This window comes from Genypterus blacodes, unplaced genomic scaffold, assembly GCF_046128005.1.
Source record: "Genypterus blacodes isolate CSIRO-AG114 ecotype Tasmania unplaced genomic scaffold, CSIRO-AGI_Gbla_v1 ptg000067l_1, whole genome shotgun sequence".
Classification (NCBI taxonomy): Eukaryota; Metazoa; Chordata; class Actinopteri; order Ophidiiformes; family Ophidiidae; genus Genypterus; species Genypterus blacodes.
In genome coordinates this window covers 6,685,772-6,710,937 of record NW_027466879.1, presented here as the reverse complement: position 1 = coordinate 6,710,937, position 25,166 = coordinate 6,685,772, and the positions used below count along the sequence as shown (strand labels likewise).

At 41.4% G+C, this 25,166-nt stretch overlaps 4 protein-coding genes across 5 annotated transcripts; 3 read left to right on the top strand and 1 right to left on the bottom strand.

Annotated features, from left to right (window-relative positions):
• The first annotated feature begins 244 nt into the window (after positions 1-244).
• Positions 245-12,098, top strand: cars1 (cysteinyl-tRNA synthetase 1). Of its 2 annotated transcripts, XM_076156097.1 has the most exons (23): positions 264-350; positions 1,980-2,207; positions 3,496-3,587; positions 4,075-4,163; positions 4,278-4,374; positions 4,586-4,684; positions 4,904-5,053; positions 5,201-5,341; positions 5,577-5,665; positions 5,781-5,902; positions 6,392-6,504; positions 6,671-6,799; positions 6,885-7,014; positions 7,323-7,426; positions 7,523-7,620; positions 7,786-7,975; positions 8,094-8,162; positions 8,573-8,654; positions 8,814-8,894; positions 9,028-9,095; positions 9,248-9,307; positions 9,507-9,590; positions 9,736-12,098. In XM_076156097.1, the coding sequence occupies exons 1-23, from the start codon at positions 329-331 to the stop codon at positions 9,862-9,864; spliced, it is 2,466 nt and encodes an 821-aa protein (XP_076012212.1). In that variant the 5' UTR covers positions 264-328; the 3' UTR covers positions 9,865-12,098. The 2 variants fall into 2 exon arrangements, with proteins under 2 accessions (XP_076012213.1, XP_076012212.1); XM_076156098.1 differs by lacking the exon at positions 1,980-2,207 and having other exon boundaries at positions 245-350.
• A 481-nt stretch (positions 12,099-12,579) lies between these two features.
• LOC143004768 (G2/mitotic-specific cyclin-B2-like) lies at positions 12,580-15,006 on the top strand. The gene is made up of 8 exons (XM_076155909.1): positions 12,580-12,696; positions 12,823-12,930; positions 13,427-13,711; positions 13,795-13,953; positions 14,030-14,266; positions 14,362-14,502; positions 14,592-14,702; positions 14,783-15,006. The coding sequence occupies exons 1-8, from the start codon at positions 12,670-12,672 to the stop codon at positions 14,891-14,893; spliced, it is 1,179 nt and encodes a 392-aa protein (XP_076012024.1). The 5' UTR covers positions 12,580-12,669; the 3' UTR covers positions 14,894-15,006.
• A 1,144-nt stretch (positions 15,007-16,150) lies between these two features.
• On the top strand, positions 16,151-19,986 carry LOC143004694 (G2/mitotic-specific cyclin-B2-like). Its single transcript, XM_076155814.1, has 8 exons — positions 16,151-16,288; positions 16,483-16,593; positions 17,503-17,793; positions 17,877-18,035; positions 18,393-18,629; positions 18,725-18,865; positions 18,981-19,091; positions 19,173-19,986. Exons 1-8 carry the CDS (start codon positions 16,262-16,264, stop codon positions 19,281-19,283), a joined length of 1,188 nt encoding a protein of 395 aa, XP_076011929.1. The 5' UTR covers positions 16,151-16,261; the 3' UTR covers positions 19,284-19,986.
• A 1,407-nt stretch (positions 19,987-21,393) lies between these two features.
• crybgx (crystallin beta gamma X) lies at positions 21,394-23,587 on the bottom strand. The gene is made up of 6 exons (XM_076156133.1): positions 23,544-23,587; positions 23,186-23,234; positions 22,507-22,628; positions 21,970-22,105; positions 21,648-21,787; positions 21,394-21,526 (listed from the first exon to the last, which is right to left on the bottom strand). Exons 1-6 carry the CDS (start codon positions 23,585-23,587, stop codon positions 21,394-21,396), a joined length of 624 nt encoding a protein of 207 aa, XP_076012248.1.
• Between the last annotated feature and the right edge of the window lie 1,579 nt (positions 23,588-25,166).

Below are 25,166 nucleotides of genomic sequence, written 5' to 3'. Positions count from 1 at the left end.
TTTTTTAACATAATGTTATTTCAAAAAAAAATACAACGGCAACGTGAAATAAAACATTTGGGTGCAAGCGTTACAGGAGAACCTCCAGAGCCTGTGTTCAATCTTTGTACAATAGATGTCTTAGGGTACATTGCACTGTGTGTTATACCCGTTGAGCATATTTCTGTATTTCCTCCATCATTTTAGAACTCAAAACGCAAATTTCTATTATCTAAAATTAAATTAAAAGTAAAACCCAATGTTACACACGATAGCATGCAGTACGTGAACGCAACTTCTTCCGGACACGTTATTGTTGCATCAGCATCAACCATTTGGCACCGTAGCAATGTCCACCTCCGGAGAACAAGGTACTGCTAAATGCTTTAATTTTGTCACCTTATGGACTTATTAGCTGAATATCCATGCGAAGGTTATGACAGCAATATTTTCAATGTTTAATCCAACAGTCACGGCCGCTGATCAAACGTTAGCTTCCAGACGAGCCGCTTAGCCTGAAGGAGCAGAGAACCATACGGCAAACCCCTTTAATAAAATCTGTGTATTTGTTCATCAGTCCGGCCAAGGAACATAAATTAAGAAATATGATTCAAGTATTAAGCAGTGAATGAAACGCGGTTCAATTCGGCTAACGTAACAATAACACCAAGCAGGGGTTTGTGTCAGTGCCATTTAAAGTTCTGAAATGGTTTCATTTCAACAGTCGTCGCTGTTTAGTGGCTAACAGCGTCGTGTCCCTGTTAACCAGCCTGTAAAAGAATTGAATGTGGTTTACAAACGCATCTGTTCATTATAGATGCATTGTTAGGTCTCTGCAAAGACACACAGATCATCACATTCTGATCAAAGCCTCCTCTGCATTGTAAATAACGACACGCCACCTATTATTATTAAACCTAACCTTGTTTTATTTTACTGCTAAAGTTGGTTTGTCATCCTAAAAGGCTACGAAACATAAAATAATTGTTGAAATTGTAGCGCTGCTGGAAAAAAGAGTTTTGACTGTGCCTTGGTATTCATGTATTTAGTTAGTTAGTTTTATTCCTAAACATCAGTAATAAAACATTGGGCACATTTTCAGTAGTTGGTGATGAGTTGGTGATGATTATTGAGTTATTGCTCATTACTTTCGACATTTGATTGAATCTTAAAATTAAATAATGGCAAACCTTATATCACTGAATCTCAACTCTAACAGCTGTCTTGACATTCATCAGATGTATTCTAAGGTAAATTCGTGCGATAGTTGATATTTCCAGTTTTACATTTATTCAGAGATATTGAAGAGGTTTCTTCATTCTTTGCTTTTGCTTGCTAGTTTCTTTTTTGACTTTGTTTCATTTTCACTCCTAGTGTTTCAGTGGCACATCAGTAGGAACATTTTTGAGAGTGTGACTTTCACTCTTAGTGTTCTGGCGGTCTTGTGTGGTGTGTGAGTGTGTGTGAGTGTGGTGAGTCATTTGACATATACAGCACAATGATAGAGAGCTGCTGATGGAGGTAGATTTTATAAATTACACCGATAAGAATCTTTTGACTGGATTCTGTGTTTCAATGTCTCATCTGTGGCGGTGACTTTGGTTCCCATTTGTCCTCTTAAGTGTGACATCCTTTTTGTGAATTCCGCCTGTAGTCTGTGTGCAAAGAGCTACTGGAGGTTGATGTTTGTGTTAAAATACACCAGGCTCATACCTGGTAGAAACGTGCTTATCCTGCCATATCTAAACTAAACTAGTAGCCGTGTGTCTGTCTGTCAGGTTGAGGCCAACCAAGCTCATTCAAGGTCAGAAATCATTAACCATAACTTGAGCTTGAAGTGTGTTGACAGAAATCTTTGCTCTGACTGAGAGATACACTAGGCCCGATTGCTCGCTCTCACTGGTTGTCCAAAGTGAACTTGTGCTGATGTTAGTGGTTCCTCTGGCTGTTGCGGTCTTGTCGGTAATTACTTGCGAATATTTGCCCTCTTGTTTCTGCAGCCTTTGAGTTTGGCTTCTTGCTACAGATAAATGAGGAGGCAGCGCTGACAGGGGCCCTGAATGACTACCTTACCTCACGCAGCTACCTGGCTGGGTTCAGCCCTTCCCAGGCTGACCTGCAAGCCTTTAAGCACCTCCACAGGCCCCCGTCTCCACAACATGTCCACGTTCTGCGCTGGTACAGACACATAGCGGCCCTGAAGCAGGACGTCAGCGCAGAGAGCAGCAGTGAGTAGACAGTTGTTGTGAGGCCCAAACAGACTGGGGGAAGCGATGGTCCCATTATACCTGCCCAGATATTTGAGGCTGTCAGAGATCCCAAACGCACCCAGCACTATGTTTGACTTAACTATACACAGCTCTAACACTCTTTTATGTAAACACTGACATGCATGACGTCATCATCATTTGGACTGCAGCCAGGCCGTTGGGTGAAATCTTGTCTTTTGCTGGAATCATACTGTCACTGGTAGATTGTTTTTCCTTTCATCCAGATTGTTGCTGAGCACTAAGGAGTGTGTGTTTGTCATTACTCACACAAAGTGACCGGCAGTTGCGAGAGCTTACTTCCCTCTCATTTATGCCTGTAGACATTGAGCTTCAGATGGAGCCTTGTCATAGGTTTGGATCTGTTTGTTCTCTCCCGTTGGACCTTACATGTGTAGATCAGATGGGATGTATTTCTAGCATGTGTGTATTGCATACCTGGGCATTTTGTGCTGCCCCAGCCGAGTGTTAGTGCATGCTGTGTGTGGCTTTGATGCAGAATATGTCCTAATCAGCATCTGCCTTCAGTGTGGAGCTGTTTATTACACAGCACATAACATTTACAATATGTTAAGATTTATAGGATGCCTCACTTTTTGGGTTATGACTAAATTAAAACTAAGAGAAGAAGAAAAAATTACCTGATTGATCTGTAGGTTCAGTGTTATTGGTAGATGATGATTATATTACGAATTCTTAACAAATTATATGAAAATAGAGATTGTGTTTCTGTCATTTGTGTCATTAGAATGATCTTTGTACGTCTCTTTGGCTGTCATATCTTCCTACTATCAGCCTCTCTAACAACCGGTGGCTGCAACCTGCTGTAGTGTCAATTTAGTTTTACGTTTGCAGCCCCTCTATCTCTGTCACGACTTTACTTTTTTGACGATGGTGCTTAAACAAAAATATAAATGTGGTGTTGTGTTTTCCTCTGGTTGAAGCTTTGGTGTTGTGATTTCATTTTGCACCCTTAGCAGCTTTGAGTATGAAGAGCTTGTGTAATAAGTTTACTGGGACTGATGCAGGGGCAGAGGAGGATTGATGCCCATTCCTTCCTGTCAGTATTGATTGATATGTCAGCAGATTGATATGTCAGCAGCACTCCAGCCCCACCCGTACAAACGCATGAATTTAGTGTGTAACACAAATTCTGTGGCGGTCTGAAACATTTCCATTTGATTCCGAGAGCTCTCAATTGAAATGATAAATAACCTAACATTTTTATTGTTGTGTGCTTTTGCTTCAGTCAAAGGAAAGAGGGTTCAGCCCCCTTGGTCTCCACCGGCAGGAACAGATGTTCCCCAGCTGCGACTCTACAACAGCCTGACAAGAACTAAGGTGAGATACTCCGGAATAACAAAGACATCAATGTCAGTACTTGTGTCACAGACAGGCACACACAGGTCTTATCATTGTGCCTCGATGGTGTGCAACAACCCAACAGAACAATATACAGTATATCAACTAAGTACCAAATGGATTCTGAGGAGATTTTTTGACATTTGGATACAGAGCAGTATCTTTAATTTATTTTTAATGAATCGGCCCCATTGTTTACTATTGCCATGGTGTTCAGCACCATGGACAGCGTGCGAGCACAGACTCGTTTTTTCACAGGGTAAAAGCCCCAAACTAAATACTGACTATTATCTGATGTTGTGAGAAATAACACATGTTGCTTCTTTCTTACACTCAGGGAAATGACATAATCTCTATTTAGATCTGTGCTGAACGTTCAGTCCAACAGAACGCAGATAATCCTGAAGCTCTACCCACCTACGTACAGACATTGTTCACATTTACATCTACCATCTTAATGTTGCAGGAGCTGTTTGTTCCCCAAAAAGGGAATAAAGTCTCATGGTACTGCTGTGGACCTACTGTGTACGACGCATCGCACATGGGACATGCCAGGTAAGCAGGTTATCATGACTTCACCTGCTTTATCCTAAATAAAAAAGAGCTCAAGACTGGACTTTCCCTTCTCCTTTCATAATGTTGTATGATGTAATGTCCCTCCTTTTCCAGATCCTACATCTCGTTCGATATCCTTCGAAGGATACTGAGGGACTACTTCAAGTATGACGTCCTGTACTGTATGAACATCACAGACATAGATGACAAAGTGGGTGTGGTTTATTCTTCACGGCTCTATTGTCTGAATGGAATTGAAATCTCTCTCCATCTCTCTCTCCTTTTCCACCTCTTTCTGTATAAAAAACGATCTCCACAATGTCCGACACCTGTTTGCAATTATTCAGTCACTGGTTAGTTATTTTGTAGAAAATGAGGCATGGGTTGAATAATTTTCTTATGTTTGTATTTCTTTAATTCAGATCATCAAGAGGGCGAGGCAGAACTACCTGCTGGACCAGTACAAGGAGAAAAACCCACCTGCTGCCCAAATCCTACAGGACGTCCTGAGTGCCAGAGGGGTGAGACCATTCATTCAGCAGTTTATAGCGGTTTGGATGTATTTTCAACATGTTGGAGCCCAGAGGAAGGGAACTCTGAGTCTTCAGTCTTTCACTTTTTGATTTGCCACACTAGATCAGCTCAAAAACTGCAGGTTAACTACAATAACATGTTCGGCCACACTTACAACTGATCTCCTGAAGCTTAGTCTTTTGTGTTTTTGTGTCTTTTTCATTCAGCCTTTTCAGACCCATTTGGCTTCAACCACAGACCCTGATAAGAAGCAGATGTTGGAAAGGCTTGACGCTGCGGTCACTGCTGCCCTGAACCCCCTGCAGATGGCCATGGAGAGCGAAGCAGCAGATGGAGTCGTACAACCGCTGGCTCAGGTGAGACTGAGCGGGTGTTTTACAGTTTTACAAAAGAGTCATTGTCTTGTCTTGTTTGTGTTTGAAACTGACACAGAAGAATACTGTAATTTGTTGTATTTTAACAGAGTGACTTTTGCTGACGTTTTTTTTTTTCTTTCTTTGAAGACGCTGTTGGAAAATGCCAAGGACCTTCTGGCTGACTGGTTGGACCAGCAGTTTGGAAGTCAGGTCACAGAGAATTCAATCTTCTCCACTCTACCTAATTTCTGGGAGGGAGAGTACCATAAAGACATGGAAGCCTTGAATGTAAGTAGAGGGAAAACAACCCGTTTTTAAATGTAACCATGTGGTATGAAGGAAGACATTAGTGATATGCATGGAAAGAACATACAAACTGCAGTCAAAACTGTAGTTACTAATCAGTGTACTGCTCTAAAATAAAATGATCCAACGTTTAATATGTGAAAGTAATGTAAAGGCTTTTTAATGTATATTGTTTACACTGAGGTTATTGTTCCTCAATTGTCTTACTGGCCACCAGGTTCTTCCTGCTGATGTTCTCACTCGGGTCAGTGAATACGTGCCAGAGATCGTGGAGTTTGTGCAGAAGGTGGTCTCTAATGGATATGGGTAAGGAAGAGCCTGGAAGTGTCTCTGATTTATACCACATCCTCATCATCAGTGACACGAGTATGGGTTTGACTCAGAGACATTTGTTTTAATCACTTTTGTTTTCTGTTTGCAGCTATGACTCAAACGGTTCAGTGTACTTTAACACCGCAAAATTTGATGCTTGTCCACAACATTCATATGGCAAACTGGTGCCTGAGGCAGTGGGTGACCAAAAAGCTTTACAGGAAGGAGAAGGTACGTTTCTACATGTTTCATCTTAAAATCGACTTATCAAATAGATACAGTTCGTAAATAAAAGTACAGTAGGTCGGCAGGTCCAGGTTAGGAAATAATTTATTTTTGATGGGGAAACTTTTTCCCTTACACATTTAAAAGGCACTTTGTCTTAACTGATCACAATAATAACTCATTAATCTAAACAACACAGAGATTACAAGGGCCAATTCATGATCTCAGGTCATGATCAGAGCCAGAACTTGTGTCAACATCTTAATTAAAACAAGTTTCTTTGTTCTTCTTACATTGATTCATTAAAATGATGAGTTCATTCACGATGGCTCATTACATTACAGTCAGCGATGCAGGGGTCATTTTTTGCCCCCTTGTTTGAGTTTTATTTGCTACACTTGGCAGGCCACTGAAATGGAACCTAATTGCTACACGATCACTGCAGACAATTCTCCTGTTCTTGTTAAATGGACCTTTTACTTGTGTGTTCTTTAGGGGACCTGAGCATCTCTGCAGACAGATTAAGTGAGAAAAAGTCCCAAAATGACTTTGCCCTGTGGAAAGCCTCCAAACCAGGAGAACCCTCGTGGGACTCTCCATGGGGGAAGGTGAGAGTTTATGTCCAACATGACTGTTCAAAGCTTCCAATACATCCAAATTAAGGGTTTATGATCTGAACCAGCCATCTTTGGTGCGAATGAAATAGTGTTGTCATCTATGCAGATAGATTTGGTTGGTTTTGTTATTATAGTTTTCCTTTTCATATCGTTCCAGGGAAGGCCAGGCTGGCACATTGAATGTTCTGCCATGGCGGGCTCTATCCTGGGAGAGTCCATGGACATCCACGGTGGGGGGTTTGACCTTCGATTTCCCCATCACGACAACGAGTTGGCTCAATCTGAGGTAAGAAAGAAAAAAAAGAGAGAGGAAGTCTTGTTATTATGGATTTGTGCCATTTTAAACATCTGATGATTTGTTTGTCACACAGGCTTTCTTTGAAAACGATCACTGGGTTCGTTACTTCCTGCACACTGGACACCTGACCATCGCAGGCTGCAAGATGTCCAAATCTCTGAAGAACTTCATCACGATCAAAGACGCCCTCGCAAAGAATTCAGGTAACACATCCCGTTGATGTTGAATATGTAACTGATACATCTTGGTGTTAAGTCACTTTTTTAACTTAACAACACTAATATTAATACATTGTTTATATACAAAGGTTGGGCTTTACCTTTACTTTGTTTAAATGTTGCTTGTTTGTAATTTCTGCTTAGATATCAAGGTAGATGTGTGGGACTTGGTTGTGTTCTCCTTGCCATTAAAGAAAATGTGTTTCCATTTTACTTTTTTTGTCAAATAAACTACACTAACTTACAGGTACTCAGATGAATCTAACTGTTCCCTCCCTGTGTTGTCCCTGCAGCTCGTCAGCTCCGCTTAGCTTTCTTAATGCATTCCTGGAAAGACACCCTAGACTACTCTGCTAACACGATGGAGTCGGCAGTCCAGTATGAGAAGTTCATGAATGTAAGTGAACAAAGCCGCCTTTCATTTCAGACTGTGATCTTAATCCTGAGGTGGGGCCATGTTTTGTACTGATTGGCCTTTTTATTCGTGTCACAGGAGTTCTTCCTCAATGTGAAAGACTTGCTGCGTGCTCCTACCGATATCACAGGGCAGTTTGAGAAGTGGGAGGCAGCAGAGGTGGACCTTAACAACTGGTGAGAGAGTAACAACAATAAAGCTAGTAGCAGATGAACATGTACAAAGCGTCTTTAAAGTGGCCCCTAACTAATATCTGTGGCACAGTTTTGACCTGAAGCAACCCAAACTCGCAAATGAGGGTTTGGTTTCTGAGACGATGTTGAATCTCCTTTTTTGTCTAGTTTCTTTGACAAGAAGTCTGCCGTCCATGAAGCCCTGTGTGATAACATGGATACTCGCACTGCTATGGAGGAGATGAGAGCGCTGGTCAGCCAGAGCAACACGTACATCGCCAGTAGGAAGAGCGCCAAGATGAAGCCCAACCGCATGCTGGTGGAAAGTATAGCTGGGTACCTTACCGGTATTCTGAAGGTGAGCGAGTCATTGAAGGCAGCACAGTGATGGTTCTTCCTCTGAATTTAAGAAAGAAGCAGGTCAGGTTTTGTCCACTGTCTGAAAGGTGTTGACATGACAACTCTTTGTTGTCCAGGTATTTGGTGCCATTGAAGGATCTGAGCTCATCGGTTTTCCAGTCGGAGGACAAAGTCAGAACTTTGATGTAAGTATAGACAGACTCTCAGGGCGTGAAGTGTTTTTCTCTGGGGTGGAAATGTTTATTAAATGATTGGTTCTCAGGACAAATTAACATCCCTCAAGTGTCAAATCCTGAGGAGGATAGCCATAGAAATGCATCCAGTAAGACAACTCATTGGTCCAGAGGCTTTGTTTTGATCAGTCCTTTACTTATTAACACGTTAACATTGATGTGTCACATTTGTGTATTTTAGATAAAAGTATAATTTCACTGTCAATTTTCAAAGAAAATTTAAAATGTGGTGTTGAAAGATATTCTGCAAAAATAGCTCAATGTCAATAATGTTTAGTCTCAGGATTAATAGTTTTGCTTTTATCATTTCATGATACTGCCATTATATGAACATATAGTAAAATATTGCTGCTCTTTCCCAGCTGGAGAGCACAGTGATGCCATACTTGACAGTGCTGTCAGATTTCAGAGCAGGCGTCCGAAAAATTGCCAGAGAACAGAAGGGTAAGAACACATCTGAATTTTTAGCTCCCAACATGAAGAGACTGATGTTATGAGGTGGAATGATGCTTTTTGCAAATGGGACGTTCTTGAATGTTTGAATGTATGACCTCTGTTTTCCACTTTATAGGGTTTAATAAAAGCATTTTTAATCATTTGTAGTGACAGCCTTGCTGCAGCTGTGTGATGTGGTCCGTGATGATACATTGCCTGAACTGGGAGTCCGACTAGAAGATCATGAAGGTAAACGAGCGGAAAATTTGAATATTCTGTCCTAATTATAAATAAGATGGGAAAACGGCTGCTACAGAAGAAATGCAGGGTAACAACAAAGCCTTGGTACTCCTTCAGTGAGAATGAAACTACTGTGTTACAGGCCTTCCTACTGTGGTGAAACTGGTGGATAAAGAAACCTTGATGAAGGAGAAAGAGGACAAGAAAAGGGTAAGAGAGCAGTTATATTGTTGAAATGCGTTTCAAGATGCTTTCATCTGTTTAAAACAGGAAGTCAGACAAAACCACAGCACTCATTACCTGAAAAAACATTTATCCTCCTCAACAATGGTGCTGCAGTTCAAATATATCTTCTTCCACAGATGGAAGAAGAGAAGCAAAAGAAGAAGGAAGAAGCTGCCAGGAAGAAGCAAGAACAAGAGGTCAGGCACACAAACTATTGTTCTACTTAACTTCAGTAGACACTAGATGAGGAAGACACATGTGCTAATTATGTGATGTAACTATAACTCAGGATTCCTTGTGCCACATTTGATAAATCCTTGTTATGGTTTGATGTTGCTTTTGTCATTCTGATGATGAAGCAAACATGTTTGCTCACTTGGTGCCTTTCTCTTTTAGATGGCTAAACTGGCAAAGATGAAGATCCCTCCATGTGAAATGTTTCGCACAGAAACTGACAAATATTCCAAGTTTGATGAAACGGTAAAAATGTCTTTATTTGTGGCGTTCATTGTCTTTACGGTCACTACAGATCTAGTAATTATGTTTGGCCATACAAGTCTGGATTTTGAGCGATTTCTATAGATCTAGAACGAGCTGAAGTTCTCTCTGTTGTTACTGCTCACAGGGTTTCCCTACGCATGATGCTGAAGGGAAGGAGATCAGCAAAGGACAAGCCAAGAAGCTGCGCAAACTCTACGAGACCCAAGAAAAACTGCACAATGAGTATCTGCAGATGAACCAAAATGGCAGCTGATTGCATCCACAAACTCTCCAAGATATCCATTCTAAAAAAAAATCCTACAGAATAAATATGTAGACCAGAGGTGCTGGTGCATTGTTTGTCTCATCTTCATCAGTTTTAACCGGAAAACACAAAGCCTGCAGCTGATGTTCCTCAGGATCAGCCAAAATCAGGATCGTCTTGTCAACATATCGCTTCCATATTCTGGTAACAGTTTTGTATCCGTGACCAAAAATCTCCCATCACTCAGCTCTCTCACACACCTTTCCCTTTCCAACAACAGAAGAAGTGAAAAATACTGTTTAATGATGTGACAACAGAGCAGCATTGCAATGCTTCTGTAACATTTCTGTCACCAAATTTGATTTGAGAAGTGTTATGGTTTATACCTTTACTAACATCTGTTTGACACAAGAACAATTACAAGAAGATTGAATTCATAACATCACACAACTTTTCTTCATGATTTCAGTGATTTAACCATAAGTTCAAGTATTATATATATACATATATATATATAGGTCTGCACTGATATCAGAGAGTTTGGTGGTTAAAATAAACATTATTCCACCATTAATGCTTTTTTTGCCAATACATTTTTAAATTAATTTAGCTTTTTAGTGACTTTGAGAGTAGCATTTATAGGTGCAACCTCACCCCACGGATATACTGTGGTTAAGCGTAGTTGGATAATAGCCTCTATTCATCTTCTTGCATTGCACTGTTAAACTGTTTAAATTACATTACACTGTTGTGTGTTGTAGGTTGAACTTGCCTACAAATGTTGAAAAGAGTCAAAACAATTCCATCCCACCTAAATTTTCCAGCATAGAATTGTACATAATTAAGTAATTACCTGCTGGTCCTTCTTCAAACCATTTGGTCTGCGGTTCTTTTCTCATGGTATTATAAATACAACATCATATCCTCAGTTAGAGTAGTCTGCCATACAGCTGTCCACTGTTGCCCTGTATTGGATTTTATACTGTAATCATGTTGCATTATTGTGGTTAGATGAAGGCATGACTTCAGTAAGTCTGGCATGAAGGAGGTCAAATGGGAAGGTGTGTTCAGTAGCACCTGGAAAGATCATCAACACCAGCACAACTGATAGATTAGTGTACATGTATTACTGCAATAGAAAATGGTTTCAGATGGAACAAAATGTCAACTTGGATCACAAATCTAACTGCAATCATTTAATTTCTTGTGTTTCTGTGCAGTCTGTTGTCCCATGAATACAGTGGTATGTTCTATCGCCTTCTGCATTACATTTAAAGAGATATTATTACGGGAGTGTGGTTCAGTTGGTGAGAATTACAGAATAAAGGTTTTAATGTAAGGGGTTCTGTGTAAAACTGGAGAAACTGCACCTCATGACATAACTCGTTGCTTTGTGTTGGTTCTGAGAACTGCCTAACAGAAGTGGTAAAAGATCAACCAAGCCACCTCAAACCTTAACATGTGCCAGTGGTTTTAATGTTTAAACTTGAACTCTTGGCTGGCACCCTCTGCTTTAAACTGTCAGGCACCTCAGCAGGGGTTCATGTTGTGCTTAATGTCCCATGTCCCTGCCATAATGTTTTTCTAACCTGTAGCACAGTGCTTGTTCTGAATGCTTGCACATCATGTCTTCATAAGCATTCTCATACTGGTAAGATCACTGATTAAGAACAACAGGTTCAGTTTTTTTTTAATGAATGTGTGTCCTTGACTGTGTTTTAACTGAATATAGCTCCAATGTTCATACCATCAAATGAACAAAGTCAATGTGATTGTATCAGGTTGGTTTTTAAGCTGAAGAAGAAGAAGATGTCATAACTTACTCAAAAATATGTATGTATATTGTGAGTTTTTCAATTTCCCCCAACAGCTTGTAAGTGAGTGAACAGTCAAAGGAATGCCAGACTACTCCATTTATGCTTTCAGGTGTATTAATAAAGAAAATATAGTAATAAAATTGCACTGTAAAACAGGTGGTAAACGAGGCATTCCCAGCTTTATGCACTTGGTCTTTAGATTTGTGTTTGTTTGGTGTCCGTCTGTCAAGGCAATGGAAGCCGTCACTGTTTACATTTGACCAAGCCAACAGGTCAGTAGGTTTTGTAGTCTGAGTACATTCAGTGGGAATGGAAGGTCGCTGGAGAGGATCGGTGAAGCTGCATTTGATGGTCACTGTTTTTTATAAGGGGAGATACTTTTAATAGGAATATCTGTCCATCTGGAAGAATAAATGATAAGATACATTCTGTTTGTTTGTGAAGTTAATGGGGTCAAATGTGGGACTTAATAAACACTTAAATAACACATTTTGAACAGATTTTCTTTGATGAGTGATCTCTCAGACCACAAAGGACAGGATATGTGGTTAGAAAACTCAAATTCAAAGTTACCTTTATTTACTTTAATGCTGTGACTTCACTCCCACCACACTAAAAATGTTACTGAATGATATTAGTCAACAAGACCATAAACTGTTACATACTAAACGGTAAAATAAATAATAATAATAATAATAATAACAATAATAATAATAACAATAACAATACGCTTTTACTGAACTTTTACTGAATAAGAATATGGATATTTGGAGGACGTAACTTGTACCTTTGCATTGAAATACATTGCCTGCGCTTGATTGACCTTTGACCAATCAGAAGCGCGCATCTAACGGCGCCGTATCCAATGACAATGGCCGGAGTGCTACTTGAAGGCAGAGACAGGCGGCCTGCTTCTGGCTCACCTGTACCTCTCGGCCTGTGGTTGCTGTCGTGTGTCGGTAAACATTGTCTTCTTTAAACCGCTCACGTTTTAAACATGTCTTCAGTCACAGTCCGGACTGCGGTAAGTGAATTCCCTTGTTTAAACCAGTGGAAGCGGCGAGCGTCTGCTGACTTTTGTTGTCATTACGCTTGTTTGTGTTTACCGCCGCTGCCATTTTGCGGTTTGCTGTTATCTCTCTCTTGTCAGCCTGGATTCGCTGAGGGCGCAGTGAAGATGGGTAAAGCCTCAGCAGGTCCACGGAGAGCTGCGCTTGGAGAGCTGACCAACTGTCCTGGCGTGGCAGCCAACACGAAGGTAGCACATGGTGGTGGTGGTGGTGGTGGTGGTTGTTGTTGTTGTTTATTTCTTCTCCGTCTGAATTTCCAATTACAAAAAAACAACTGTTAAGCTCTTAAACAAAACTAAATTATTTGGATTGTCGCTCTACATTATTTTGGCTACTTGAGGTAAAATGTAAGGAACCAGTGTGGGCAACTAAATATGTGAGTATAGCTTTAAATTTAGAAGCATTTAAATAGGCTCCATTCAAAGACCTCTACGCTTTGTACATGAACATCAAACCTCCACAATGTTCCAGCTTAAGGCTGAGCGTAACTTGGCTTGCACACAAATGTCCTGAAAATCCAGTATCACTTCAAAACTCCATCCTGGTTAGATTATGTTAAGCCATGGAGTAATACCAGATCTCATACTAGCATCACAATATTTCCCCATCATACAAACTCTCATGAAGACTGCAGCTCATAACAGGCCAGGTAAATGTAATTGTATTTTAATCTTGTTTCTTCAGAAAAAGGGCAAATTTTCGGCAAAACCCTCTGGTGTCCATAAAGCCAAACCGGCTGCTGTGCCCAAGCCGGAGCGTCCAGTGGTCCAGACCCAGGCACCCTCTGATCCGCTCCCCCCTGTAGCAGAGGAGGTGGCTGACGTGTCCATGAAGGAGGAAGAACAACTGTGCCAGGCTTTCTCAGAGGCACTGCTCACTATACAGGATGTGGACGAGGAGGACGCAGACATGCCACACCTCTGCTCTGAATACGTCAAAGACATCTACGCTTACCTCCGTGTTCTGGAGGTAATGTTCCCTCACTTGCCATACCTGCTGCTCTTACCCACGACTGGCAGGGGTCTTATTTTGTGTGCCATCTGTGATTGCAGGTCCAGCAGGCTGTGCAGCCAAAGTACATGCAGGGTTATGAGATTAATGAACGCATGCGGGCTCTTCTGATCGACTGGCTCATCCAAGTCCACTCCAGGTTCCAGCTCCTGCCAGAGACTCTGTACCTCACCGTTGCCATCCTGGATCGTTTTCTGCAGGTACAAAGAATGCTGAAAGGAGATTTTTCTCAAAGCGCTGAACACAACACATTTTTTGTTTAATGCCATCACTCAGGTCCAGCCAGTTTCTCGCAGGAAGCTGCAGCTGGTCGGTGTCACTGCCATGCTGGTGGCCTCAAAGTACGAGGAGATGTTCTGTCCAGAGGTTGGAGACTTTGCCTACATCACAGACAACTCCTTCACAAAGCCTCAGATTCTGGAAATGGAGCGGATTGTTTTGAGGCGCCTCAACTTTGACCTGGGCCGCCCTCTGCCTTTACACTTCCTCCGACGGGCTTCAAAGGTGGCAAATGTGAGTGTCTGCCCGTCTTGGCTGTAGGGGAGAAAGGCTTTGTAAAATGTTTCTTTGCCTCAGAGCTCTGTGTGCTGAATGTTCTGTCTTCTCAGTCTGACGTAGAGAGACACACACTGGCCAAGTATCTGATGGAGCTGACCCTGGTCGACTATGACATGGTGCACTATCGCCCCTCTGAGGTCGCAGCTGCTTCCATGTGTCTCTCCCAGCTGCTGCTTGGTGGGCTGCAATGGGTGAGTCGCTCAGGCACAATCGGCATCACAGACTCTCACTTTTTTGTATCAAACAAAAATTCAATGGTTCTCTCTCTCTCGCCTTGCAGTCTGCTACACAGCAGCACTACTCCACTTATGATGAAGCCCATCTGAAGCCAGTCATGCAGCACATTGCCAAAAATGTATCGAATGTGAATGAAGGAAAAACAAGGTTCCTGGTGAGTTTGTGTCGGACATGCAAGGTAACGGAGCACTGCGTGTTTAGAATGAGCTGAACTAATGGTTTCCTCCTCTGCAGGCGGTTAAGAACAAGTACTCCAGTAGCAAGTTCATGAGGATCAGCCTCATCCCTCAGCTGAAGTCTTCAGTGATCAAGGACATGGCTGCTGCTACTCTCGACAGTCCTTGAGGCAAACTTGACCTTCAGTGGACATTTTACTAGCACTTTATTTTGTATTTTAGCCTTATTGGAACCTGTGATGACATTTCCTTGACCTTCAATAAAGATATTTGATATTTTTATTCCTGGTCTGCTAAATTTGTCTTAAGTTTTCAAGTTTGTGAATTTCCCTGTTGTGGGACGAATAAAGGATTGTTTATCTTGACGGGGGCGAAAAGTGGAGAAATCCCACATAAAAGACCTACTCTCCGCCCCAGCAGCCACACAACCCTACATTTTACACACATCCATCCTGGCCCACCTGCAATAAAGACATCACAAGTTTTGAACTGTATAACACAACATCTTTACCTCTGGGCTGGCAATGGCATTCACACTGATAACATTGTTTCTGTTCTAATATAACAGACTATACCCAAAACAATTCTAGTTATTTCTTTCCCAAAAGGAGAAGCAGCGTTGTGACCTTGTGCACCTCCAAGTTAGTGGTTTTCTTCAGATGAGCACTTGCATGCAGCAAAAGATGTTAAACTGTAGAATAAGAAGTGGCAAAAGAATCTATTGCACATTTGGAATTTTTGTAAACGGATCAGATTCTTCTCGGGAATGTATAGACATAAAGTATTTTAGAGTACAAAACATTTTGAATTGTGGAAAAAAAATGAGAATATAATTTCAAACGATACGCCAAATCAAGCGACCTTAATTTTTATGTATAAAAGTAAGGCAGAGACGTAAATGTCAGTTGAAGAATACATATTGTTCCAACATGTTGCCAGTAGGTGGCGACAATGTAGCGCTGTTGTAATAATATTTTTCTTATACAGTACATTATATAATATATATTCAATCGTTGGTTCTGTGTAGAAATAGCTGCTGAACGTCTCCACCACCAGTATTTCCAAAGTTATTCTAGAAAAACACTCACACTCACTGACATTCTCCTGCTACAGTGCGTTTCTGTATTGTTTCTTTTCCCTGTCGTTTCTTTTTATGATTATATTTAAGATATTAATGATGTCAGTGGTACTTGTGTGAAAATGTAATTTGGTGTTGATAGAAAACATAGTAACTCTGCAAATCGGTTATCTTTTCGCCGTTCATGCACAGAAAACAAATAATTCGGATGGTTCCACTTCCGTTACAACAGCACTGGGTTAAACGGTCGCTACCTTTGACCCCATGTCATTAGCCAATAGAAAGTTAGGATTGCAGCAGCTGTAGCCAATGGGAACTGATGAGGCCATATTTGAATTCTGTGCTCACCATCGTTTTCGTTGCCTTGTAAACGCAGATTCTCTCCGTACTTGTTGTGAACTGCTGCTGATTCAACCTTCGCCTTAAATCATTCATACTTGGAACGATACTACAGCAAGCATGTCTTCTCTGGAAGTTCGAGCTGCCGTAAGCAAATTGTTTTATATTTTTTATGCGATTCAAAGCGGCTATCATTGACTAGTGGCGTAAGCGTAAATTTTTCAGTTGTGAATCCTTAATTTCGTTCTTGGTCGTGTCTACTTTTGAGTCCCCGTCCGTGCTTTAATTCCGAAACTTGCAGCATAACATTTCTGTTGTCTTTTCTTCCTCTTTTGTGGCAGGTTGGTGAGGTGGAAAACCCAACAAGAATGGGTAAAGTCCAGCTAGCACGCCCGAAGAGAGCTGCGCTTGGAGAACTGACAAACTGCACAGCTGTGGCAGTGAACTCAAAGGTAACAAAGGAGAACATTACATTGCACTTAAACAAAATGTCTCGATGCCTGCCTGTGTCTGTACGTTTTGCCCAGTGACGCACGAGACACGACACGCAAACCTCACACGATTAAATGTTGCACAGTATAACGATATAAACAAGGCAATTATATCGTCTAGTTAACATTTAGCAGGCGTTTATAGTCAAAGCGTCGTACATATGAGGGTTCGATGCAACACAAGTAAAGCGATGGTATGGAGAGAACAGCGAGGCTAAGTGCCAATAAGCTAAATGCTAGTCGAACAATAGGCTGTAGAATCATAATCAACGATTGGTTAGTCACATACGCCCATTATTGTGAATACAACAAGAATATAACTGACTAACATATATTGTTACAATATTTTAGCCATGACAATCTAATAATACGCTGCGTTCGAGTGGTGATGCAAATTTAGAAAGTTTACCACCGAGAGAGTGGAACATGCAACAGTCGCCGTACTTATAAGTGAACTCTGGGTTATTAAAGTTACAGGAGATTGGCAGTCGTGACGCACTGCAAAGCGACCTCTGGTCTTGGGCTGTCTGAATAAATAATCCATAAACCTGCCTGAAATGAGCCCATGCAGAAAATATGTCCGCTGTGCACTCAAACGTAGCCTAACACTTTTTAGATCATGACAGATCGGCGAAATGAAGAGAAATGTTTAGAAAATTGATGTTTCAGAGTTTTATGGACAGTTGAGATGAGAGATTTGTACAGGGAGTGCCACGGGCCTTTTAACGCCATGAGCCTTTTAACACAATGAGTTGGCCATAAGAATATGAAACTGTGATAGTAATGCTCCTCATTGCCTGGTCACGCCCACGTGTTGTCATTTAGATGAATAAGTTGTACATAATATTGACCAGGCTTTTGTTTCTTCAGAAAACGGGACTCGCCAATGCTTCAGCAAAACCCTCTGCTGTCCATAAAGCCAAAACCGCTGCTGTGCCCAAGCCGCAGCGTCCAGTGGTCCAGACCCAGGAACCCTCTGATCCGCTCCCCTCTGTAGCGGAGGAGGTGGCTGACGTGTCCATGAAGGAGGAAGAACAACTGTGCCAGGCTTTCTCAGAGGCACTGCTCACTATACAGGATGTGGACGAGGAGGACGCAGAAATGCCACACCTCTGCTCTGAATACGTCAAAGACATCTACGCTTACCTCCGTGTTCTGGAGGTAATGTTCCCTCTCTTACCATACCTGCTGCTCTTACCCACGACTGGCAGGGGTCTCATTTTGTGTGCCATCTGTGATTGCAGGTCCAGCAGGCTGTGCAGCCAAAGTACATGCAGGGTTATGAGATTAATGAACGCATGCGGGCTCTTCTGATCGACTGGCTCATCCAAGTCCACTCCAGGTTCCAGCTCCTGCCAGAGACTCTGTACCTCACCGTTGCCATCCTGGATCGTTTTCTGCAGGTAAGGGGTCAAGTAAGATCAGGAACTGGCAGAGCAACATTTATTTTGAACATCTGGCTTACGGACGAACATGTGTCAAAGTACTAACACTTGAAGCTGATCTTAATCTGATTATGGAGTTAACACTGATTTCAGATTATGTTTAAAAGCATGTTCATCTGATTTATATCAGAATGAGTGTGATTTAGATGGGACTAGTTGGTTGAAAGTGCAACATTTGTCAGTGGCGCAGGCTTCAGAGGAAATGAACGGGCGACAGAGGAAATATTCAGGACTTGCTGCAGGTGTGGCAGTTTCTTCTGAACTGAAACTGGCTTCTCCCCCTGTTCTTTCAACCACATTTATATTGTACTGCAGGTCCAGCCAGTATCTCGCAGGAAGCTGCAGCTGGTCGGTGTCACTGCCATGCTGGTGGCCTCAAAGTACGAGGAGATGTACTGTCCAGAGGTTGGAGACTTTGCCTACATCACAGACAACGCCTTCACAAAGCCTCAGATTCTGGAGATGGAGCAGATTGTTTTGAGGAGCCTCAACTTTGACCTGGGCCGCCCTCTGCCTTTACACTTCCTCCGACGGGCTTCAAAGGTGGCAAATGTGAGTGTCTGCCCGTCTTGGCTGTAGGGGAGAAAGGCTTTGTAAAATGTTTCTTTGCCTCAGAGCTCTGTGTGCTGAATGTTCTGTCTTCTCAGTCTGACGTAGAGAGACACACACTGGCCAAGTATCTGATGGAGCTGACCCTGGTCGACTATGACATGGTGCACTATCGCCCCTCTGAGGTCGCAGCTGCTTCCATGTGTCTCTCCCAGCTGCTGCTTGGTGGGCTGCAATGGGTGAGTCGCTCAGGCACAATCAGCATCACAGACTCTCAGTTGACTGGTTCAAGTCATTTACCTTTTTTGCATCAAACAAAAATTCAAAGCTCTCGCTCGCTCTCTCCCCTTGCAGTCTGCTACACAGCAGCACTACTCCACTTATGATGAAGCCCATCTGAAGCCAGTCATGCAGCACATTGCCAAGAATGTATCGAATGTGAATGAAGGAAAAACAAAGTTCCTGGTAAGTTTGTGTCAGACATGCACGGTAACGGAGCGCTGCAGTGTTTAGAATGAGCTGAACTAATAGTTTCCTCCTCTGCAGGCGGTGAAGAACAAGTACTCCAGTAGCAAGTTGATGAGGATCAGCCTCATCCCTCAGCTGAAGTCTTCAGTGATCAAGGACATGGCTGCTGTGCTGCTCAACAATCCTTGAGGCATGTTTAACATTTACATATATCTGCAAACCCGTCTTTTTAGGTAGATTTTGCTGTTTTCAAAATCAAAAGATGTATAGAGTTTGCAGGTATGTTAATGTTTGGATATTACACTTGCACTTTATTTCAGACTGGCTATACGAAAAGTATCTCCCAGCTTTTTAATGCTTTTGGTTCTCATTCCAGTGGTTTCTTAATTGTTTTGCCCTAACGTGCGCTGTTTACAATTAATCAAGCAACCACAATCATAATGGCAAAGACTCTGCATGACACTCGAGGGGTTGAATTTGAGCTTTAATTAAAAAATATCTATTTAAATTATAACTTAATTTTTAATTTTGTTTTATTTTTCCCTTTTTGGAGGTAAGATTGCCTGACTGCTTTTACATGTAGTTCAATTGAAGGCTTTACATCTGCTGTTATGTTTTACCTCAGGTGCCTTATTTGTTTGAAATGTGTCAATTTTGCTCGTTAACTCTCGCATGGCTTCCATTTGGGCACAAATTGAAACACTGCTGCAGTTGAGTCATCTCTGGTACGTTCCGTTTTTAGATATTTGTCTACTGTATCTGCCCATGTGACACTTTCATATGCACTGTGTGGCATGTGTCATTCCTGGGTTATGATGTTTTGGAACTGTTATAGGTTTTTCTTTATTGGAAATGTATACTTCATCAAAGCAGAATAAAACATTTCACGTTTTGGCACATCTTGTTTCATTTCTAGTCCATTGTGATGTACAGAGCCAACATTGTGTCAATGTCCAAATACTTGTCGACCCAACTGTTGGATGAACAATTGCTACCAAATGTAGACAACACATGCTGGAGACTTGTGATTCTAGTTTCATGCAGCATTTAGTGTGTGTGTGTATATATGTGTATATATATGTGTGTATATATGTATATATATATGTATATATATGTATGTATATATATATATATATATATATATATATATATATATATATATATATATATATATATATATATGTATATATATGTATATATATGTATATGTATATATGTATGTATATATATGTATATGTATATATGTATGTATATATATATATATGTATATATATATATGTATATATATATATATATATATATATATATATATATATATATATATATATATATATATATATATATATATATATATATATATATATATATATATATATATATATATATATATATATATATATATATATATATATATATATATATATATATATATATATCTCTCGGCAGCTCCTGATCCTGGAATTTTCAGGTGTACAGGTAGAAATTGAGTATTAAATTACAAAACAAATGGCATAGTACTACTACAATATCCTAACAGATGACCCAATTACAGGAAATCTTCAAATGCATTAAAAGTGTTTCAATCTAAAGCTAGTGATTGATTCTGACCAATGGAATTAAGAGACATTGGCCACTTTAAGTTGGTTGCGTCCTCAAAGGCCAGGCCCCTCTTGCTTGATCCTCTGCCAAAATTGTGCTTGGGGCCTCTCTGCTTAATATTAATAAACGCTAATGATACAATATAACTATTTTACAAGGTAGTGAGTCCTGATTTACAATATAGACACGGGCATTGTGCCTGCTGCTTTTAAAAAATGTATTTGAATGAACCTGTTTTTGAAAGAAGAAAAAAGACCTTCTGCATAGCAGACCCATTTCTAATCTTCCTTCCAAAATTTTTGAGCGCAGTCTCAACCTGGCCTCTGGCCCCTACACAGTACTGAGACAGCTCTGACTAAAGTATGAAACAATCTTATTCTTACTGCTGATTCTTGTGCCATCTCTGTTTCAACCCTCTATTTTACTGCAACCTTTGACACCAAGATCACAGAATTTACTTGATCACATTGGCATTCGTGGTCTCGCACTTTCCTGGTTTAGATCTTGACAAACAGGTTCATGAGCACTTCTTCACTGACTTAATGAGCAAACACACAAATGTTAAGTTTTCACCATTTTATTAGTAAAAAAGGTGGCACGGTTTTCTTGGTGTGGGTTTGTGTGTGTGATGGTCCTGCTGATGGATGGACATGGCGATGGTGCTATTGTATGTGTATGTGTGTGTGGAGGGTGGGTGGTCCTAGCTGAAGCGGACTCTGCGCATGGAACCCACTGTGCCGTTCTGGCTTCCCCAGTCAGAGAAGTTGTTGTAATCACGCTTCTCCAGCACGTAATGTGGGCCCCTGTAGTTCGGCTCCTGATACACAACCCACCTACACAGACACACAGGAAAGGAGGGGGGGTGAGCTCTGCCCTGACTCAGCCAAAATCACTTCATTGTTAATTGTGATGTGGAACAGAAAGAAGGACTTTGACTCGTAATTCAATACTTACGCTCCTCCGAGGACGCGGATGGAGGCGGCTCTGTTGAGGCTGTAGCGGCTCATCAGGTTGGGGATGTCATCCTGGAACTCCAACTTCTTACCAGAGAAGCCAGCTCTCTCAAACAGCTGAGCTTTGGCAGGGTTGTTGTCCTGCAGGAAGGAAAGAAACAGGAAAAAGCTCAACTGCTGATGAAGTCATTTTTACCATATGTATCACTGCACTTGAATACACGATTCTATCACCACTCCCTACAGATACTTCTCTCAAGGTTCTCTGCCCCTGCACCTATTTTTACAAGTAAATATGTTTGTGTGTGTGTTTAAAACTCCACCTGTTTGACAGAGCGGACGGAGGAGATGTGATCCCCCTGGGCAGACCACTTTTCACAGCAGTTGTACTCTCCCCTGTCACACATGTCCCACAGGTACTGACGGCCCCGGAAGTTGTCATTGTCGTAACCGACCCATCTGTGAACAAAAGTGGACAGAGAAGGAACATGCTCTGAGGTCCATACTTTTAGATGTATCACCCTTCTGGTAACGCTTGAGAAAAACCTGATATAATTTCAGGTTATCACATTTTCTTTCATACATTGTGGTTGGACATAATGGAGTACATTTGTAGTTTTTGGATACTATTGCATATATGCTATATATTTCTGGGATGGAAAAGATCAATGCAACAAAAATGTAACACTCAAATCAATGTGTACTTTCACTGTTGACGCTCACACACGCTTTGCTGCAAATAATTCAAATCCTTTAGTCGAGTATAAATGAGAGTGTACTTGTATTACTTTATACACTATGCCACTGCTCACTGTGTGGCGTTGTCATGAGCTTTTCTTTGGGTGGAGGTGTAAACTTACGCTCCACTCTCCACCTGCACAGAGTTACATCTCTCAGGGAAGCTCTTGTCACTGAGTCTGGAGCAGTCGGAGCTCAGATCGAGCCGCCTGCCGGCAAAGTTCCGCTGCTCGAAAAGGGTCACCTGAGGTCACAAATAAGACGTGGATGACACAATCTGCTGTAACTTGACTGCCCTATTCCTGAAACGCTCACGTGTCCAAATGAAAGAGCATTACGTCATCTTGCATCATGCTATTATCCAGTGCAGCACACTGCCACAAGCCTGCAACAAATCCTGCCTTTGTGTAGCTTGTAACAGTTTTAGTTGTCACAGAGAGGTTGATTCAACTCTATATTGTTTCCAATATTCTTGCCCCCTTCTGTATTTAGATATTACAAATAATGTGAATGTGTAACTATGGCTGTGTAAATATAAATACAGTTTGTCTGAATTTACCAAATTCTACTATCTACTAACTATTTAGAACCAGGCTGCCAGGTGAAAATCTGGCAAGCACAGGTCCAAACACATAAATAAATACTCATCATTACATTTTCAATGTTAAATATAGCATATATATTGTACAACGTACACCCAAAAACTAACCAGCCTCAAAAGTTGCTATTGAGTTGAATCAACCCCTCTTTTTTTGAAGGGTCTCCAAAAAAAAAACAATCCCACATCATCATTTGACTCACCCTCCCACTGGACCCGTAGAAGGCACGTTGGAGCACAGACCCCAGCTTGCTGTGGATATAGAAACATTTTTAATGAGCAATTATCCTCCCAACACACAAGACACTTGAATAAGGCATATGTGATAACGACATGTCAACACTGACTGTACTGTGGGTTGCAGCGGTTACAGATTAGGATTCATTTCCCACAGATGGATGTTTTAGCCTTTGACCTGCACCTAAAATGTATGTGTGCATGGCTCCTATCATAAGACTTGGTTTAACTGGCTGGATGGTGGGATGTGGAGCGTTGGGCCCACCCACTCCACGGCAGACTGGCGGCTCTGTGTCCCACCGGTGCGCGGCACTCTCAACATACCTGGTTTGTTGGGCTAATCCTGGAACTTTAGTAAAGATGTTCATGTCAGCTCTGCGAGGCCACAAGAAAGCCCCTTAAATACAGCAGGTGGAGGGGACACACAACATACTAGAAAGCTCATAGTGGTTCTGTAACACTCGCCGGGGCCCTGGACACCATTGATATGCTAAACACACTCACAGGACTACGTTTATGCGGTTCTATCTTCTCACCTGAACACATCGACAACACTGCAACTGCATACAGTGCATGTGTGGACACAAAAAGACACACACACCAAGCCATTTGAAGCAGTTGTGTGCATGCAAAATACACAAATACAGTCACAGAGTACAACAGCATTATGTTTCTGTACACATGTACATGTAGAAATGTGAGAGTGCAGTGCAAACAGTTTAGCTTTTCAACAATTCAGCATTTTCCTGCAGCTGTGTTGTACACCCATGATAATGGATGTATTGATGCTTTGTGCGAGAGCAGCACGTGGTGTTCTCTGAACTGGTGGTAACCCCGAGGGGTGCTGCACACAGTGGAGGCTTCTGTTATTTATGCCCTGTGAATCTCCATTTACTGTTTACTGTTGCTGTACAAACCATCAGGTACAGGTGATTCAAATATGTGGTTTCACTCAACAGAGTTGTGTTAACATGCTTCAACTGAAATCATGACAATGAAACTAATGCAGACAAGGCCATCAGGGCCTCATATCAATGAAAGGTCCCAGTTTCAGTCACACAAAAGCACAGGACACAGACCAAGAACAACTCATTTGCACAAAAAACATAAAATATGAATATGTTGCTACAGGGTCAATGTAAGAGAAATGACAGATTTATGTACTCTGAATATTATATATCTGTATATTTCTGAAATAACTGCCATCAAAGTTTTGTGAAGCAGTTGTCAAGACAGTTAAAGATTTGTTCAAATGACATTTAACATTGACATTAGGCATGACTGAGTCAGGTAACATAACATGATCTGATGAAAGCAGCATGAGGGAGAAGAGAGGGATGGAGCTGATCAACTAAATGATGGCCTCATCTTAAATATATCGGATTTATCTATTGAAACATTCATGTTGCGGCAGGATAAAAGGCACAACGGTTTCTATAATGTCACAAAATCGTCTCTGTACAATTTCTGGACAAATGGATCAAGCTCATAATATGAACTTTGCTTGCAGTGTCAAAATCCAAAAGATCTGTGTGCCACAGCAAAATCAAGCTCACACCTCACTGACTTTAAATGGTGGGGTATTTGGAATGTGTGTGTTTGCCTGCGTGTGCTTGTGTGTGTGTGTGTGTGTGTTTGTGTGTGTGTGGGGGTTGGGGGGGGGGTTACTGAATAGCAAAAATGTCCTGGATGCTTCCCTGTGTTTTTGTAAAAGTGGTGGTGAACCTGCCAGTGACATCAGTGAGCACAAACCAGAAGCTTGGGGACGTTTCCTGCATTTTGGAGCCATTTCCAGAGGACACAAATGCAACAGGTCAGACATGTATATGTGTTTCTTCTGAGTCTGAGGGCGAGGGAGAGACAGAGCGCAGGGACAGAGACGGGGACAGAAACATCACAGGCTTTAACAGGAGGCAACTAGAAGATCTTCATGTTCATTCTTTTATT

Bases quoted from the DNA above. Each gene is read 5' to 3' on its own strand.
- LOC143004694 (XM_076155814.1), top strand. From the start codon at position 16,262: ATGTCTTCTCTGGAAGTTCGAGCTGCC. The intron at 16,289-16,482 runs GTAAGCAAATTG...CTTTTGTGGCAG, and splicing joins CTCTGGAAGTTCGAGCTGCC to GTTGGTGAGGTGGAAAACCC. The intron at 16,594-17,502 runs GTAACAAAGGAG...TTGTTTCTTCAG, and splicing joins CTGTGGCAGTGAACTCAAAG to AAAACGGGACTCGCCAATGC.
- cars1 (XM_076156097.1), top strand. From the start codon at position 329: ATGTCCACCTCCGGAGAACAAG. The intron at 351-1,979 runs GTACTGCTAAAT...TTGTTTCTGCAG, and splicing joins GTCCACCTCCGGAGAACAAG to CCTTTGAGTTTGGCTTCTTG. The intron at 5,342-5,576 runs GTAAGTAGAGGG...ACTGGCCACCAG, and splicing joins AAGACATGGAAGCCTTGAAT to GTTCTTCCTGCTGATGTTCT.
- crybgx (XM_076156133.1), bottom strand. From the start codon at position 23,587: ATGAACATCTTTACTAAAGTTCCAGGATTAGCCCAACAAACCAG. The intron at 23,235-23,543 runs GTATGTTGAGAG...CTATATCCACAG, and splicing joins GGATTAGCCCAACAAACCAG to CAAGCTGGGGTCTGTGCTCC. The intron at 21,788-21,969 runs GTGGAGTTTTAA...TCCTTCCTGCAG, and splicing joins CCGTCCGCTCTGTCAAACAG to GACAACAACCCTGCCAAAGC.
- LOC143004768 (XM_076155909.1), top strand. From the start codon at position 12,670: ATGTCTTCAGTCACAGTCCGGACTGCG. The intron at 13,712-13,794 runs GTAATGTTCCCT...CTGTGATTGCAG, and splicing joins CTTACCTCCGTGTTCTGGAG to GTCCAGCAGGCTGTGCAGCC. The intron at 14,267-14,361 runs GTGAGTGTCTGC...CTGTCTTCTCAG, and splicing joins GGGCTTCAAAGGTGGCAAAT to TCTGACGTAGAGAGACACAC.